Source organism: Vulpes lagopus, chromosome 3 (genome assembly GCF_018345385.1).
Source record: "Vulpes lagopus strain Blue_001 chromosome 3, ASM1834538v1, whole genome shotgun sequence".
Lineage (NCBI taxonomy): Eukaryota > Metazoa > Chordata > Mammalia > Carnivora > Canidae > Vulpes > Vulpes lagopus.
The window spans coordinates 71,123,181-71,142,230 of NC_054826.1; the positions used below are offsets into that span (position 1 = coordinate 71,123,181).

At 35.1% G+C, this 19,050-nt stretch overlaps 1 protein-coding gene across 5 annotated transcripts in view; it reads left to right on the top strand.

The window, feature by feature from the left end:
• The window catches only part of CTNNA3 (catenin alpha 3), a 1,730,823-nt gene that overhangs the window by 1,685,351 nt on the left and 26,422 nt on the right, over nt 1–19,050 (top strand). For 4 of the 5 annotated variants that reach the window (XM_041748051.1, XM_041748052.1, XM_041748053.1 and 1 more), the window contains one exon: nt 12,811–18,690. The exons of the other annotated variant lie outside the window; for it this stretch is intronic. In XM_041748051.1, coding sequence (XP_041603985.1) covers nt 12,811–13,098 — 288 coding nt within the window. In that variant the 3' untranslated portion in view covers nt 13,099–18,690. Of the gene's footprint in view, nt 1–12,810; nt 18,691–19,050 lie in introns of those variants that run through there. 5 annotated transcript variants of the gene reach the window in all.

Below are 19,050 nucleotides of genomic sequence, written 5' to 3' on the forward strand. Positions count from 1 at the left end.
TTGAATATCTACATGGGAAAAAAAAGTGCTATTTGCCACTCCACAAACAAAAATCAATACAAAGCTAGCCATAACCTTAAACATCTAAATCTAAACTTAAAACATCTAGAAGAAAACATAAAAGAAAATTTTGGTAAGCTTGTTTGGTAGCCTAACATTTTTTGGAAGAAAAGAAAAATCACTAACCAAAAAAATAAAAATAAATTGATAAATTGGATTTCATCCAATAAAATAAAACGAAGAAATCTTCCCTTGCCAGAAAATTAAAAAATGAAAATAAAAATAAGCACCTGTCCATGAGGTAACTAAGAAATAAATGATAAAATATGGAAAACATTTTCTCTGAGGTAGAAGATGAATGAAGATACCTGGCATTACTTCTGCACTACGGTGATAATGTGAAAGAAAAAGAGACAAAATAAATAGAAGAAATACAATTGTTATTATTCATAGATGAAGTGTTTGTGTACCAGAAAATCCAAAGGAATCTAGAAAAATATTTAAATAATTAAGTAAAATTTTCATGGTCTCTAGATGCAGGTTAATATAAACATAGGAGAATATATTCAGCTTCATTAGTTATCAATGAAGTGCCAATTAAATCTCAACTATAACCCTGCCAAAATAGTTAAAGTGAAAAGTATGAGGAAAAAGTGTCGGTGAGTATATGTAGCAATTGGAACTATCATATATTACTTTTATATATGATAGCATAAATTATGGAAGTATAAATTTGCAGGAGCACTTCCACTTTTTATATGCAAATATCCAATGAAACTGAGTATGCATTTTTATTACTCTGCAATTGCACTTTCAGGTACGTACCAACAAAATTTCGTGTATTTGTTCACCAAAGTACATGTAACAGAATATTCATAAATTGCTATTCATAATAGTGCTAAACTACTTTAAAGTCCAACTGTAGAATGGATAAATAAATTATGATGTTTTTACATTGAGGATATTATATCAGAATGAGAATTATGTGATCTTATAAATTAACTTTGATGAGAAGAAACCAGATGTATAAGGGTATATATTGAATTATTGAATATGCATGTTATATATCTAACATATATGTTATAGAAATAGTATGTAAATATTACATATAAGTATATTTACATATATGCTTATGTTATATATTAATTATATACTATATCATATATTTAATATATGTATCAATATTATATGATTGTATTTACATGTATAATATAATTTACATGGTAAACAATGTTTTAATTATGCATAGTATAGTTTATATATTATACATATTTAATATGCATATTAATATACATTAGAAAAAAGAAAATATTTTTTAAAGGAAGACCATTTTTAAAAATTATTTATTTCTTTATGAGAATGAGAAAGAGAGAGAGAGGCAGAGACACAGGCAGAGGGAAAAACAAGCTCCCTGCAGAGACCCCAATGCAGGACTCAATACTGGGACCCCAGGATAATGCCCTCAGCCAAAGGCAGACACTCAACCACTGAGCAATCCAGGCAATCCAAAAAGAAAAATTATTTTTGTGAAAATAAGAAATCATTTGAGAAATGATGAAAATAGGGAAAAAAAAAAGAAAAAAAAATAGGATCAGGGATGTAACATTTTTTTTTTCAAAATCTAGCTGTGTTTTGAGGTAGGATTTTATGAACATTTAAGCACTACAATGAAAATGTCAATAAAAAGGAATACCATAAAGATGTGGCAGTATAAAAGAATTACTAATTGTGCACAGTCCCCAAGAAGGCAGAGAGAAGTCAAATCTAGAGCACAGTTAGTAGGTGGTTATAGACAGAATAAGAGATAACTCTTTCATTTTAGTGGAAGTGGTTAAGGATAAAATTTAGATTCAGGCAGGTTCATTTTGCTGCTTCTATTTTTGTTTCTAATTTATTGTTGCTATTGTCTGTTTCCTTGCTTATTTGTTTTATATTTATTTCAGGTGAAATGTTCTGCAGAACAAATGAGAATATGAAGTGCTAGAGGTTTGATGAGAGTAGAAGTTTGAAATAATGCTTGGGTAGAATGAGTACAATAATTGTCCCTACACAGCATTATCTGTAAGCTTCAGGCTGTTTTCCATCAATTTAACTAGAAACCCATTTTCCAAATGAGAAAATTCTCTAAAAGTAGGAGGGAGTCATCAATAGATCAGTGCCAGGAACATAGGCAGTTCTCTTCTACTAGGTGTTTGTAGCAGAAGAAAATGAACTAAGAAATGGTAGGTGTTGCTAATAGAAGGATTAAATGGTAGGAAGATAATCAAGAGAGAGTAAACAGTAGGAATGTGAAAAGATTGATGGAAATGGAAGTCCTTGCATGAATTGGAACACTATGCCATTTTGGTTTTTAGCTTCACAGAACCTACTTTCTCCTTGCTTTTGGTCATGCAAGAGATAAATGTAGGATCTAGGGCCAATCCTGTTACTTCCATGCTCTCAGTCCAGAGTTCTTACAGCGATCATCAAGATGTCATGCTGAATACCAATAATAGATGTCTGTGGGTAGGGCAGACCTCGGAGCTCTGTCTGATGCTGGAGAGAAGAGAAAGCACAGGTTTTTAACATTGATGTTGAGACAGGCAAATGCCAAAACCTGCCCACTCCTACAACTTCTGCTTGGGAAAGTATGTACTAATTTTTCTGAATTTGTGTAACTAGTACCTGAACTGTAATGATTATGGAAAATTCAGTTCAGCATTTGCCTTCAAGTAAACATAGTTGAAGAGTAGCTAAGGATAGCTCATTAATATTACCAACCATGTTTTTATCACAGGCCATTTCAAATAGAATTAAAAAGCATTTGGAGTAGCCACCTGAATTGGTGTTATGTTTGTGATTATTTCCTTTTAAGATGATGCAGAATGTTTTGGGCTAGAGTATGTGCTTCAGAAAAAAATTAGCTTTGAAAATGCTTTTTGACAGGACAATATTACAAATGAATAAATGTCATAATTCATTTTATCTCTGGCTGTCTCAGTAGTGTTAAATTTCTTTAGTTGTTCCATGCATCGATTTTCCTCCCTTTCATCTTAAGTTATCTTTTTCTGTTGTCACGTTCCGATGGAGGGTTGGCAAAGGACAAATTTACTATGTGAATCCTATCAGTGGCCCTTTGGAATAACTCTTCATATTCAAAGTGGAGCCATCTTCTCAATTTAATTATAAGCTTGACAATTTCAATTTGGATATGTAACTCCATTTTGACTAGCCTTAACAAAGTCCCTAATTTGATTTTCCCATTAAGCCAGCCTGGCTGTTTAGCATTTTTGAATGCATTTGAAAAGAGAAAATGCTTTCAATACAGGCCTTTCTTCTAAAAATCTGTTCAGAAACAAAAGAATATGTCAAGCAAGTATTTGGATAAAATTAGCTCCTCAAGAGAGGTTCAGGATAGATAATAAAAACATATTGTATACAGTGGAATATTACTCAGCAATTAGAAACGACAAATACCCACCATTTGCTTCAACGTGGATGGAACTGGAGGGTATTATGCTGAGTGAAATAAGTCAATCGGAGAAGGACAAACAGTGTATGTTCTCATTCATTTGGGGAATATAAATAATAGTGATAGGGAATATAAAGGAAGGGAAAAGAAATGTTGGGAAATATCAGGAAGGGAGACAGAACATAAAGACTCCTAACTCGGGGAAACGAACTAGGGGTGGTGGAAGGGGAGGAGGGCGGGTGTTGGAGGGGAATGGGTGATGGGCACTGAGGTGGACACTTGACGGGATGAGCACTGGGTGTTTTTCTGTATGTTGGTAAATTGAACACCAATAAAAATTAATTAAAAAAAAACATATTGAATTATATTATGGAAATTTGCTGACAAATATATATTTAAACACTTCGAGTGGTGTACAGCTACCATTGTTAGATCAATCTAGAGATGAAAATGACACCTATACAATATAAATATTGTAAAAATCTGTAATATTTTTAAGAAACATTTATGCTGTTATCTACCAAGACACATACATAATGCCCTTTCACATTACTTATGCTAAACTTACTCCTAATTAGATAATTTAACTGAGAACTTTAAAACTAAGTAATGATTAAATAGAACCTATAGGTTAGGGAACCAAATCCTGGTTTCTTTCTTTCTTCTTCTTTTTTTTTATTATCATTTTTAAAAATCATGGTAAGTATACTCTTTAACTGTCATCCCCTATTTCCCACATCCTCTACCTGCCTCCCTTCTGTGAACCATGTCTATTTCCTATAGTTAAAAGTCTGTTTCTTAGTTTGTCTCTCTCTCTCTCTCTCTGTTTTTCCTTTTCTTGTTTTATTTCTTAAATTCCACATGAGTGAAATCATAGGGCATATTTCTTTCTCTGACTGACTTATTTCACTCAGCATTATACTCTCTAGCTCCACTCATATTGTTGCAAATAGCAAGATTTCATTCTTTTTTATGGCTGAATAATATTTCATTATATATGCATATGTATGTGTGTATATATGCATGTGTATATATGCATGTGTGTATATATACACACACACACACACACACACCACATCTTTATCCATTCATCTCTTGATGGACACTTGAACTGTTTCCATATCTTGGCCATTATAAATAATGCTGCCATAAACATAGAGGTGCATGTATCCCTCTGAATTACTGTTTTTGTATTTTTGGGTAATTACCCAGTGGTGCGATTCCTGGATCATATGGTAGTTTTATTTTTTAAGTTTTTGAGGAAACTCCATACTGTTTTCCACAGTGGCTACATCAATTTGCATCCTCAACAACAATGCAAGAGGCTTCCTTTTGCTCCACATCCTTGCCAATATCTGCGGTTTCTTGTGTTTTTGATTTTAGCCATTCTGACACATGTAAGGTGATACCTCATTGTACTTTTGATTTCCCTGTTGATGAGTGATGTTGAGCATTTTTTCATGTGTCTGTTGGCCATCTGCCTCTCCTCTTTGGAGAAATGTCTATTCATGTATTTTGACCATTTTTAAACTAGATTATTTGTTTTACAGGTGTTGAGCTGTATCAGTTCTTTCCCAATCCTAGTTTCTATTACAACCAAGGCAAACAAATTAATTTAATTTTATTTGAGAATTAGAGAAAATTTGGTTTGTATTTACATTATTATATATTTTATTTTATTTTATTTTATTTTAAGATTTTATTTATTTATTCATGAGAGACACACACAGAGAGAAAGGCAGAGACACAGCCAGACGGAGAAGCAGGCTCCCTGCAGGGAGCCTGACATGGGACTCAATCCCAGGTCTCCAGGATCACACCCTGGGCTGAAGGCAGCAGTAAACCGCCACCCAAGATGCCTAATGACATATTTTAATAATTTAATAATGAAATGATATTATGCAATTCTATGTCAGAATCTATAATATGATTCATGTTCTTTTCTTTATCTTATTGAGATCCACATTTTAAAATTTAAAAATGTTTTGTTATAAATTAGTACTAATCTCAAAGTTTTTAAGCTGTTTGGAGTTTATAATGATGACTGAGTATTTATATTTACAATTTTAAAATAAAAAAAGTCTTCTTAGAAAATAATGGAGTATAAAGATTATCAGACCACCATCCTGATAAAATACCTTGGCAAGTAAAATAACTTCATTTTTCTTAGTACCAATATACATTATATAAGTTCTGTAATCTTCCCCAAATCAGTTATTAGGTAGTCAATTTTTAAATTTTAGACATTTTATTAATGTTAGTGCAGATTCTTTATTCATACCTGAAAGTAAACACATATTGAAAGTAACATATTACTGAAAGGCAGGGTGTATAATGGGTAAGAGCACCAGGTACTTGAAAGAGACTGCCTTGGCTCAGTTTATGGCTCTCCCATTTAACAACTGTGTGGCCTTGAGCAAGCTTACCAAGCCTTCCAGTTCCTTTGTTTCCTCATCTCTAAAATGGAGATAATAGTAGTACACTTACCACATAGTGTTGCTGTGACTTAATGTGTGTCAACTACTTAGAACAGGGCCAACACACAGGAAGCACACAATAGATATATTAACGATTGTTATAAGCTGTTATTATAATTGCAGCCCAACTCCACACATTTGCCTTTCAAGTATTGTACTGTGCAGGTGCAACATCCACCAGGGGTCTTTAAGTTTAGGTAAACATTGAGACTCACAAGAATTTCATAGTCTACACTTGGCACCAGTTTACCCAGAAGGTTTTAGGAAAGGAAATATAACTCTTTAGGCAACGTCAGGCTTTTTTCTCTGCAAGAGTCCCCATAGTGGTAGCTTGTATGGCAGTTTGCACAGGGTTTGGGAAGCTATGCTTTCCCCAGGTGACAGCCTAGATGGGAGATGAGATCCATATCAACGGGAGTGAGGTTCCCTTCCTGAGCATCCTCCTATAAAACATATATCTGATAAAGTTCTTCTATCCAGTCTTTGGGGAGTTAGAATAGTATAGTACAAGACATTCTGGTATTCTTACATAATGTAGATGAGAAACTTAGAAAATTAAAAGAAGGAATAACTACCTTGTCTTTTTATTACTCTTGATTATCAACATTGCCATAGGATTTTGACAAGGGTTTGCCAGCAGGTGTTCCACTTGTAGTTGTGAAGGACTTACATCACAGGTATTGAACATGGGTTTTTATAAAAGGATCCAGATGTTCCGTTCTGTCACATGGACAAAAAGTTGACATTTGATGAGGAAAAATAAAGTATCTGTAATGCCGTTGAATTGCTCCTTTCCCAGAGCAAAGCATTACAGACATATCTCTAACTAGGACCAAACCTTTTGTCTGAAAACACTCTTAGAATGGGACAAATTGGGGGGATCCTTAGGTGGCTCAATGGTTTAGCACCTGCCTTTTGGCCCAGGGCATGATCCTGGAGTCCCTGGATCGAGTCCCATATCAGGCTCCCTGCATGGAGCCTGCTTCTCTGCCTGTGTCTCTGCCTCTCTCTCTCGGTGTCTCTCATGAAAAAATGAATAAAATCTTAAAAAAAAAAAAAAAAGAATGGGACGAATTTGTACTGGCCTCTCCATTGAAATCACAGAATACATACCACAAAGCACAAGAGAAACCTAAAATAAAATCAACTAAGATTCCTATAAACTGATAATAATGAGTAGGATTCTACTGAGATAGTCATAATTTGGATTGTTTGCAAAATACATCTTACAGTTAGGGTAAGAGCTAATTTACTAAACAAAATCTCTTTATATCTATTTAGATCTTTGAAAAAGATGGGGCATAACTTCCTTATTTATGTTTGAACATGGACAATATTGAGAAATTTATTGTAACATTAGTAGATCAATAAGCTCAGTTATTCTAAAACCACACCAAAGTTGTAAGAAAAGGGACAAATCACCAGCATGCAAAGGGACATTATCTTCCTATTTCCTGTGGTAGGAGAGCAGACTTCCAATTAATGAGAGACTTTTCATTTTAGGTAAAAATCCTCTTTTAAGGGTTATTTAAAACCTCATCTCCTGTTATGGAAAGGGGGTATAGAAAGCTTGAATTCAAATATTTATTTATTTATTTATTTATTTATTTATTTATTTATTTATTTTGCATTTTATAAAATGATCTTTATTTTTTTTAATTAATTTTTATTGGTGTTCAATTTACCAACATATAGAAGAACACCCAGTGCTCATCCCGTCAAGTGTCCACCTCAGTGCCCGTCACCCATTCCCCTCCAACACCCGCCCTCCTCCCCTTCCACCACCCCTAGTTCGTTTCCCCGAGTTAGGAGTCTTTATGTTCTGTCTCCCTTCCTGATATTTCCCAACATTTCTTTTCCCTTCCTTTATATTCCCTATCACTATTATTTATATTCCCCAAATGAATGAGAACATACACTGTTTGTCCTTCTCCGATTGACTTATTTCACTCAGCATAATACCCTCCAGTTCCATCCACGTTGAAGCAAATGGTGGGTATTTGTCGTTTCTAATTGCTGAGTAATATTCCACTGTATACATAAACCACAGCTTCTTTATCCATTCATCTTTCGATGGACACCGAGGCTCCTTCCACAGTTTGGCTATTGTGGCCATTGCTGATAGAAACATCGGGGTGCAGGTGTCCCGACATTTCATTGCATCTGAATCTTTGGGGTAAATCCCCAACAGTGCAATTGCTGGGTCGTAGGGCAGGTCTATTTTTAACTCTTTGAGGAACCTCCACACAGTTTTCCAGAGTGGCTGCACCAGTTCACATTCCCACCAACAGTGTAAGAGGGTTCCCTTTTCTCCGTATCCTCTCCAACATTTGTGGTTTCCTGCCTTGTTAATTTTCCCCATTCTCACTGGTGTGAGGTGGTATCTCATTGTGGTTTTGATTTGTATTTCCCTGATGGCAAGTGATGCAGAGCATTTTCTCATGTGCATGTTGGCTATGTCCATGTCTTCCTCTGTGAGATTTCTCTTCTGGAAGTCCTCGCCTCAGCAATCAGACAACAAAAAGACATTAAAGGCATTCAAATTGGCAAAGAAGAAGTCAAACTCTCCCTCTTCGCCGATGACATGATACTCTACATAGAAAACCCAAAAGCCTCCACCCCAAGATTGCTAGAACTCATACAGCAATTTGGTAGCGTGGCAGGATACAAAATCAATGCCCAGAAATCAATGGCATTTCTATACACTAACAATGAGACTGAAGAAAGAGAAATTAAGGAGTCAATCCCATTTACAATTGCACCCAAAAGCATAAGATACCTAGGAATAAACCTAACCAAAGAGGTAAAAGATCTATACCCTAAAAACTATAGAACACTTCTGAAAGAAATTGAGGAAGACACAAAGAGATGGAAAAATATTCCATGCTCATGGATTGGCAGAATTAATATTGTAAAAATGTCAATGTTACCCAGGGCAATTTATACGTTTAATGCAATCCCTATCAAAATACCATGGACTTTCTTCAGAGAGTTAGAACAAATTATTTTAAGATTTGTGTGGAATCAGAAAAGACCCCGAATAGCCAGGGGAATTTTAAACAAGAAAACCATAGCTGGGGGCATCACAATGCCAGATTTCAGGTTGTACTACAAGCTGTGGTCATCAAGACAGTGTGGTACTGGCACAAAAACAGACACATAGATCAATGGAACAGAATAGAGAACCCAGAAGTGGACCCTGAAATGTATGGTCATCTAATATTCGATAAAGGAGGAAAGACTATCCATTGGAAGAAAGACAGTCTCTTCAATAAATGGTGCTGGGAAAATTGGACATCCACATGCAGAAGAATGAAACTGGACCACTCTCTTTCACCATACACAAAGATAAACTCAAAATGGATGAGAGATCTAAACATGAGACAAGATTCCATCAAAATCCTAGAGGAGAACACAGGCAACACCCTTTTTGAACTCGGCCACTGTAACTTCTTGCAAGATACATCCACAAAGGCAAAAGAAACAAAAGCAAAAATGAACTATTGGGACTTCATCAAGATAAGAAGCTTTTGCACAGCAAAGGATACAGTCAACAAAACTAAAAGACAACCTACAGAATGGGAGAAAATATTTGCAAATGACATATCAGATAAAGGGCTAGTTTCCAAAATCTATAAAGAACTTATTAAACTTAACAGCAAAGAAACAAACAATCCAATCATGAAATGGGCAAAAGACATGAAGATAATTCAAATATTTATATATTACCTTTGGAGGCTTGAGGTTATAGAAGCCATTTTTTTTCTCAGTTGATAGCTTGATCAAGAACATTTTATCTAGATCATAGAGGAATGTTATCAGATATTAGGGAAAAAATCTCCTTCTATGGTAATTATTCAGGTTGCATCTGCCTGGAAGAATGTTCAGTTAATGAAAGTGATTCGTTATCATATGAGAATTTTTGGACCTGAGTTTTACAGCCTGATGGGTTTACTGTACTGGGCTTTTAAAGTATATTAACATTATTGTTTGCACAGGTGTATTTGTGAAATTCAGATTGAATTCTGAATTCAATAAGTTGAACACGGAGACCCCAAGTGATGCATTGCCCAACTCAGATTTGCCTTTGTTTTCACAGAGAAGGTTCTATTGAATACTTCCTTTGAAGGATTTTTCATCAAAGTGGACATGGATAGGAACACTTACAAACATTTTTTTTGCAGACAGGAAATCATGCAGTTACTCTCTATTAATAGGCTTGAGCCACTGTTTGGACCTCAAGCAAAATCTCCTATTATTTTTAGGCTTGTCTCTGCACCCTGCTTGTGTGGCCAGGTACTTGGCTAGTAGCAGAGAGATGCATCCTAGCACACATAGCTCTTAGACTTCAAAGATTCTTATAGAATGCTTGAGAAACTTTCCTCATTAAAGGACTGTATTCTTGCAGCAATGGTCCTAATTTGTCTGCAAAACTAGTCTTCACACTCTCCTGGGGAGGCAATTTGTCCTATGGCTTTACTGAGTCACCCAGAGAAGTTTTACTACAGCCATTTAGAATTTTAAAATAAACGGTTTTGTCAGATGCCAGCGTAAGAGATCACAATGGCACAGACAGGACTTTGCTGATTCAATGAAGAAAGAAGACAAGCCAGTTTCCACATGTTAAAGCATGGATTGAACTTAAACATACTCTCCTGGCTATTGGTTTATATATAATACTTACATGGAAAAATCAAAAGGAAATGAAATAAAATACAATCTATACATAACAAGATTACAAAATCAAAAGGAGGAGACATGCATGTAAAAGGAGAAGAGCCAAAGCCACTGGTGACATCCTGAATGATAGCAGGTCTCTAGAATGTTCTTCCATGAAAGACTTTATGGTAGCACAAACCAAATATTTTCATGTTTGAGAGTGAGAACTCCCAAGGATCCTCAATACTATTCATGTTAATTCATCATTTAGAAACACTTTCTTCTCCCTATGATGAGATTGGAAACTCCTTTCAGAATCTAATTGGCTCCCAGAGGTTTTAATAAAAATTGCTAATTATTAAAGGACAGATTTTAGTCTATAATCTGTCCACAGCGGAGCATTAATAATGAAGTGTGTTATCCTATCCTAAAGTCTAGTGTTTTTTCTTTAAAGTTACGTACAAATTCAGAAGCTCTAAGTGTCCTCTGAAATACATGTGAGTGCTTCATGAAAGACTGTTTAATGTTTGCAAAGCACTTGTCATTCCTGCCACATGTACAAATTCTACATTTCTGGCTTCAATAAGTAAAACGACTTAAAAATATGTAGTTGCCAAGTACTACTGCCTTTCAATTTACATATTTTTTGGTGTTACCTTTTCAAGGATTTCAGGCTTGGCATATAATGGAGCTAATTAAATTTTCTTCCTAGGAAGCAGCCGGCTAGCCCACTGCCCCAGGCACATAACCTCAGCTTACTACTTTCCTTCGCTCATTTATTCTGTATGTGAGATGAGACTCCTTGAGCTGCAAAGGTAGAGTACTCAGGCCACACAGCTGCTGATGGATTTTAGCAAGCACAGAGCCAGTGTTTGAGTCTCAGCCCTGACAGCACACATCACAGAGAGATGACAGTGGAGGCACATCTTCCTGTAGGAGTTGGCTGGGGATGACAATCTGCCAAACTAAAATAATGGAAGAAGCATTAGTTGTATAAAAATGAACCAGCTTGGCTTAGCTCTAAGGTGTTTTGCGAAATTCTGTGGATATCACTCCATTTCCCCCTGAGATTATTTTTGTGAGCTATCCAGAAGACAAAACGATTAAAAACAAAATTGTGTGAGAAAACGTTTGTTTTAGTATTAGTATTTTCATCTCTTTATAACGAGACAATTTTGTCAGTTTTCATAAGAAACAAAGGAAATGTATTTAAAAACAATCAGCTATTTGGTAATCACTACACTAGGTTCCTTGACACATATTTATATTATCTAACTTTAATAAGCATTTATTTTCTATTAAATATCTGAAGAAACTAGGATGAAAATGGCTAAATGATTTGCCCAAGTTCTGAGGCAGACATAGAAGTTAAACCCAACTTTCTTTGACTGAAAAGACTTGGCTCTATCTACTTTAATAGACTGCATGATCAGTTTAAAAGTTCTGTGGTTGAAAAAAAAAAAGAGAGAGAGACACTTTTAGGTAGAATTATTTGGGCAATATTCATGAAAGTGAATGGTATATATGTATATGTACACCTATATGTGTGTATAATATTTATCTGAAACTATAAATTCCCTGAAAGGAAGAGTTTTCAGTTGCTATTTTTATAAAGTTACTTACATATACTATAGATTTTATTGTGGATAGTCATCTTTTTTTTTTAAGGTTTTATATATTTATTCATGAGAGACACACAGAAAGAGGCACAGACACAGGCAGAGGGAGAAGCAGGCTCCGTGCAGGTAGCCCGATGTGGGACTCGATCCCAGGACTCCAGGATCACACCCTGGGCTAAAGGCGACCCTAAACCGCTGAGCCACCCGGGCAGCCCGGATAGTCATCTGTTATAGAAAGGGCTCAGAATTACCCCTGGAAATAGGGAAATTCATTACGAAGAAAGCAGCGACCATCTGGACCTGGACCTTACAATATTACATAGAAGTTATAAAATCTCTTTCACTGAAAACCAAGAGGTGGAATTAATCTCTTTAAGATATCATCTCAGAAAATAGGATAGGAATGTGTTTATGCATCAGATAAAGAGATAAATGATAAATTCAAGTGGATAGATGAATGTAGATGTTTACACAGATACACAAAATGTGGATTAATTCATTTCTGGGGGTAAAATGAAGTGGAACATTTAAGTTTCTGTAACATTAAATCTTTTTATATTTCTGATTGCATTCATGAATAATAGCTCTTTTTTCCCTCCTACAGTTGGATAGCGTCACCTCCCTGATTCAAGCAGCCAAAAATCTAATGAATGCTGTGGTGCAAACAGTGAAAATGTCTTACATTGCCTCAACCAAGATCATCCGAATTCAGAGTCCTGCTGGGCCCCGGCACCCAGTTGTGATGTGGAGAATGAAGGCTCCTGCAAAAAAACCCTTGATTAAAAGAGAGAAGCCAGAGGAAACTTGTGCAGCTGTCAGACGAGGCTCAGCAAAGAAAAAAATCCACCCAGTGCAAGTTATGAGTGAATTTAGAGGAAGACATGTCTACTGAAACCACTCTTCTCCTCTAGTGCCTATATTACAAAGTCTGGACTAAACACAGTGTTTTAATTTTGCACTTAATTCATTGTAAGTTCACTAACTTTTTAGAATTTAACCCACAAATAATGTAAAACATTGGAGGCAACATATATTTGGGATCATGTCGTTGTCATCTGTGTATGACCAGTACCTAATAAGTACTCAGTACATGCTTGTTGAATGGGTGAACCTTTTAGGGGTCATCCAGTCTTTCCTGTCACAGATGATATCTTACATTTATTACCAAATGAACACTGGAGACTCAAGTGAGTCCCGTTCATCTGTAATAGCTTAAGTACACTCACCTTATCATTTTGGATTAAAATACTGACGAGCTCTTGACTTAGTTTTCAATGAAAGAAAAGACTTCATAAAATATATCCCCCTTAATCTCTCTATACTTTTTAATCCTACCTAACCTAACAGACATATGTGATTCTCTTGATATCTAGAGTTTGAATTTTTTTTCAATCTCTAGATATTTGTATCTATTGTCAATTGATTAGGCTAACACCACAAACTAACCAAGCTCAGTGGTCAAATTCAGCCTTGATTATTAATGAAGCATTTTTGTAACATTATAAATAATACAGTGAGTTTTGATGCCATAAATGCACCTTTAGGCTTCCATAGTGTTCAGCAGTTCTGTACATTGTTAGATTTAAATGGTTCACCAGAATACATATGGAAGAAAAGTTATGACTCATTGGGGGAAATGGGAAACTCAACTATATTCCTGGGTGAGTTATGATTACAAAAATAGAAGGAGTTCTGCATGACTCTAAAAATAGATATGTATTAGCTTGCAATTGTAATTAAATGGAAAAGGCTAGTTTGAAAAACATTTTGGTGTTGAGTAAAATATAACTGCGTGAAATTTATCAGTGAACTAGGAACTAGAGTTAACGGCAGAAACTGGAGTGATTTTAACAACATTATTTAAAATAAAAGTCGTTGAGGTAACTTTATAACTCCAGTCACCACACTCATCTTTAGTTAAGTTGCTGAAGGACTTCATAATAGTCTTAGGGTCTAGTGCATTGCTTCTCCCCTGCTCTCTGTCTCTGTCTTTGTCCCTGCCCTACATCTCCTTCTTTGGAGGAGTTGTTTCATTTTTTCTCACACACAGAGTTACCATTCACAAGTTTGCAAACATGCATTCCCTATTCTACTTAATCAAAATTATACTATTATTGTAACTTGACTCTGTACAACATTGCCATTAATGAGTTGTTTCAACAACTATGTCATCTTGTTTGATGAAGTAAAATCCAAACATGCAACATCAGTTGACTCTAGGAGGAGCAGTGTGGGTAAAAGAATGTGTGAAACATAAGAATGCATAAAGTTGAGAGTATGATATGTATGGTACCTTGAGCTAAACAGTGTGGGGAAAAGATTTATTTAATAGATCATTAGCAATTATGTGGAAAGTGCTAACTTTCTATTGTTATGAATTATTGTATTCTTCCAAATGCTGAGCTGCCTTGGCTCAGCATATAAACTTCCTAGGAGTTGAAGCCATAGGTCCTCCCTGCCTTGCACTCTACACTGGCCTACAATAATTATCTAGGACAGAGTCTGCTCCCTAAAAGAAAAAGTAGCATAGAAAGGAATTAGAGAATTTTTTTTCTATTTTCCAGAGATATTTCTATTTTCCAGAACTATTTAGATAATAAAAAGCAAAAAAGGGAGTTCCTTTTGTTGAAATGCTACTATTTCTTCCAAGAGTAGATATTACAAGACTGACATCTATAATCTACTTTTCTCAGATAGAAGTGTGAATTCATAATGTAGTTGAGAAAACAATTTTTTTTTAAAAAAAATCACCAAACTACTAGTTGTATATCTTAGTTCCTAAAGCCACAAGTCAAGAATCCTAAGTATCATTTAGGAAACTAATGTCTGTTTGATTCTACTTCAGCTTTCCATAAGTTGGAGTTTAGAATGCAGGATTCATGCCAAAAGAACAAATACCTTGAAATTATACCATTACCAAATAACGTCTATAGCTTAAAAAATGACACTTTACCCAAAATGAGGTATGAACAAGGCCTCTTCTTCAAGTAGGTAGATTTCCAGCTTAGCTCAAATCAATTAACTGTAATTAAACAAAATAATTAAAAACATGACTTGGAGAATGTCCCAGAAGCAAAGTCCACTGTAGTAATTATCAAAGGTGCAATAAGACACATAGAGCTGAGAATGATATCTGTCTACTTAAGTAAATTTCCACAGTGGGCCATTTTGAAGCTTAGTTAGATTCAAACCCACTAATAAGTGCTTATACACAAGAAAAACTAGCAGCAAATATATTAAATGTCTGTGCTAGAAAGCATAGTTAGATGAACCTTATCAGGAAATATGAATGTACTATATATATTTATATTTAAGTGCTTCTTCTGTGGGGGAATGGTGGACATTTATTAATGAGAGTGACAGGTTGGTGGCCCATCCATGCACCTTTTGAAACCATATCACAGATTGGTGTTTCTTCTGATGATACATTTGCTTTCACCTGCTAATCAAAACTCACTTTTTTTTAAGTGAAATAAACTTATGCTAACTTTTGTAGAAAAAAAAAAACCTTGAGAGAGAGGAGAGGATTTATATGATCTACAAGGATAGTTCCACTGTACTTAGTCAAACAGCAGACTGGAATCAGACTGATAACTTAAATAAAAGGGAGATACTTATATTTCTCATTCTTCTTGTTTGAGAAAAAACTTCCAGTTTTTTTAATTAAAATAATCTTTAGTAGATTATTATTTCACAGATATTTTTTTATCACAACTGGAAATAATTAGATTAAAATATTTGTTTCCAATGGCATTTCTAGGTACAATTCAATGAATGAGTCAGGAAAAGATTTCAAACCCCAAACTTCTAAGATAATTTTTTAATGATCCTTTCTGTTTCTCTTAAGACATGAATGAAAATAATGAATATTAGAAAATATAATATTCTTATTTATTCCCTCTGTTTTTTGCAAAACTCTTAATTTATCAATATCAGTATAACATATGTTCTCCATCACATGCCTTCTGTGTAAGGGTTAAGGACTCTACAGTCACGCAGAAAGGCTCACTTTTTCAATCTGGCATTCTGGCTCACTTACCAGCTTCAAAGGAGGTCAGTTTTCAAGTCATAATACAGCAAGATAAAATTATGAATATGTAGATAAAAGCCCAATTTGAGCCTCAAACTTAATAATTAGTGTTCCTCGTATTCTATAATGAGTGGCTGAAAAGCCTAATGTCTCACACCAGAGAAAATACTTTCAGTGGCTTTCTACACCTTTCTACACCTCAAGGTGGTCTTCTCATCATCCATTCCTGGGCTAAGGACCCTCATATTAACTGCTGACAGTTCTCTCCCAGATTGATGCAGTCAAGGTTGCTCATCCCAATTATGCCCAGTTCATGTCCTTTCCTCTTGGTCCATGCACCAAAAATACCTTTCTCTCATCTCTCATCTCTGTAAGTATCTATCCCACATAGAAATTGATTAATATATTCTATAGCATTAAAATTATAAATTTGAATTCCCAGCAGCATTAGTTCTTGCTTTTTTTTGGGGGGGGGTGTTTTATTCTATTCCAGAAAATATTCTTACTTTTTTGGTATCAAGTGCACACTTCCTGATAGGGATTGAGGTTCCCATGGATACAGATTTCAGTATAGTGGCAAGATGAGTGGGATGAGATCTGAGATTTTTCCTGGTGATATTTACCATTCTCGAGTGAATTCATTGCAGAATTGCTATCCTGTTGCAGGATCATCATAGGTAATTCTCTAGGTCAGCAAAGTAGGCACCAGAATATCAAGCTGAATGAAATCTGTACTTTGTTTTGTCAGCCAGTCTTTTGCCAAGACAGCCTGCCTATTGCATATTTAGGAATCAAATAGTCATTTTTCTGTTTGGATAGTCAGAAATGTTTTTCTGTTTGACTTGATCAGAAGGTTTAGGGTCACCTAGTTAAAAGATTATAACTTGTGTATAATTTCAAAAATTCTTTTTAAGTAAACTAGGAAAATTTCTGCAAACTGAGAAATTTATATTTCTATATCATTTTCATTTGTATATCACATATCAGGAAATAACACTTAGATGAAAACTCTATACCATTTATGTCATAACTCTTTCCATGTTGTTACGATATCTTTAGTATTAATATTTTGCATGCTACTACCAAATAAAAAAGCCAGGCTTAATGACAGAAGCATCTACATACAAAGTAAAGTTTTCACTTTGGCCTATTAGGTCTACTAGGAAAGAAAATGTGGACGTTATTAAAACCAGGTATATGTAACTACAGATGTTTTAATCAAGATTGTAACACTATCCTAGATATCTACAAGAGAGAAAAGAAGAGAATTAAAATTTTAAACACTTTATTTGCCATTTTAAACTAATTCACATGAACAAGAAATTTTTCTTTTAAATCAAATAAACAGTAGTTTACGACAGTCATCATTTTACATGTGAGTTGCCCCCCCCCCACCAGCATAGATGGGATCTACTCCTAAACACTTCAAAAGAAGAAAATTAATACCATTTGAGAGAACCATTTTGAAATAGAACCCAGCCTTACCAGGACCCTGTCTATGGCAATGGTTGTTTCTAGAGTTGGCATTTATGTAGATCCCAGGATGAGATGTTTCATGGCTGCAGGCTGGCTTGTGGCATCCAAAAGTCCCCACTGTTTTTTTGGGAACGAATCACAAGGACTGCCTTTCAAAATGAGTTTGACAAGTTGGAGAGAAAAAACAGTATATACAGAGCAGTTCTAAAGGGATGTAAGGAAGAAAGTGACAGAGGCAGGAGAATGAATAAGAAAAGTAGTTGCAGAAGCAGATAACTTATAGCCAAAAGGAGGAAAGGTTTTTGGTTCTATGAAGATTGGGCAGTCTCCTCCTGAGGAATATTTTAAGGATAGAAAATGGTACTTGTCTTTGGTGGTTTGGATGAAGTCATGTAAGTGGCAGGAGGATGAACTATATAATTTTGAGGATGATTTAGTGATATTGTTTGCAAGATAAGAAAGGGAAATTCTAGGCTGCTGATGGGTGATATTCTTCCCAATATCAGAGCTCCTCAGGATAATCACACATCAATGATTTTAATAAATATTTGTTGAGCAACTATGACCTTCCAGGCACTGTTCTAGGTTCTTAGAATACACCAGGTAACAAAACAAACAGTGGTCTTTACCCCATGAGCCAACTATGTGTTAAATACTATTACCTTGTTTATTCTCTTACTAATCCTATAGGATAAACATTGTTAACTCCATCTCACTCATAAGGACACTGATGTTTAAGCAGGGTAAGAATCTTGTTTGAATATTCATTTGCTTTAGAATTTATTTTGTTGCAATCTAGAATCTGAACTTTGGCCATTATACCAACCAGACTTCTTGAAAAAAGAGATTGGGTTTTTTCAGTTTAAAATGAAATATGCAGGGGATCCCTGGGTGGCGCAGCGGTTCGGCTCCTGCCTTTGGCCCAGGGCGCGATCCTGGAGACCCGGGATCGAATCCCACATTGGGCTCCCGGCGCATGGAGCCTGCTTCTCCCTCTGCCTATGTCTCTGCCTCTCTCTCTCTCTCTCTGTGACTATCATAAATAAACGATAATAATAAAAAAATAAATAAATAAAATAAAATAAAATGAAATATGCATTTCAAATGCTGCCTTCTTATGTAAGAGCAAATAGATGGAAAGTTTAAAAAATATGTTATCTATCTGTAACTACATCATTTAAAGCAGATAAAAGGCGGTCACATAAGTAATTAGGTGAATATTCTCACCTCTAATAATCTGAATTAGAGTATCAGAAGTATGATGAATGAATATTTCAATTATATGTGATCTGAAATAGGATGAAAACCCTTGGCAAATTACTTTTACTATGATAGAGG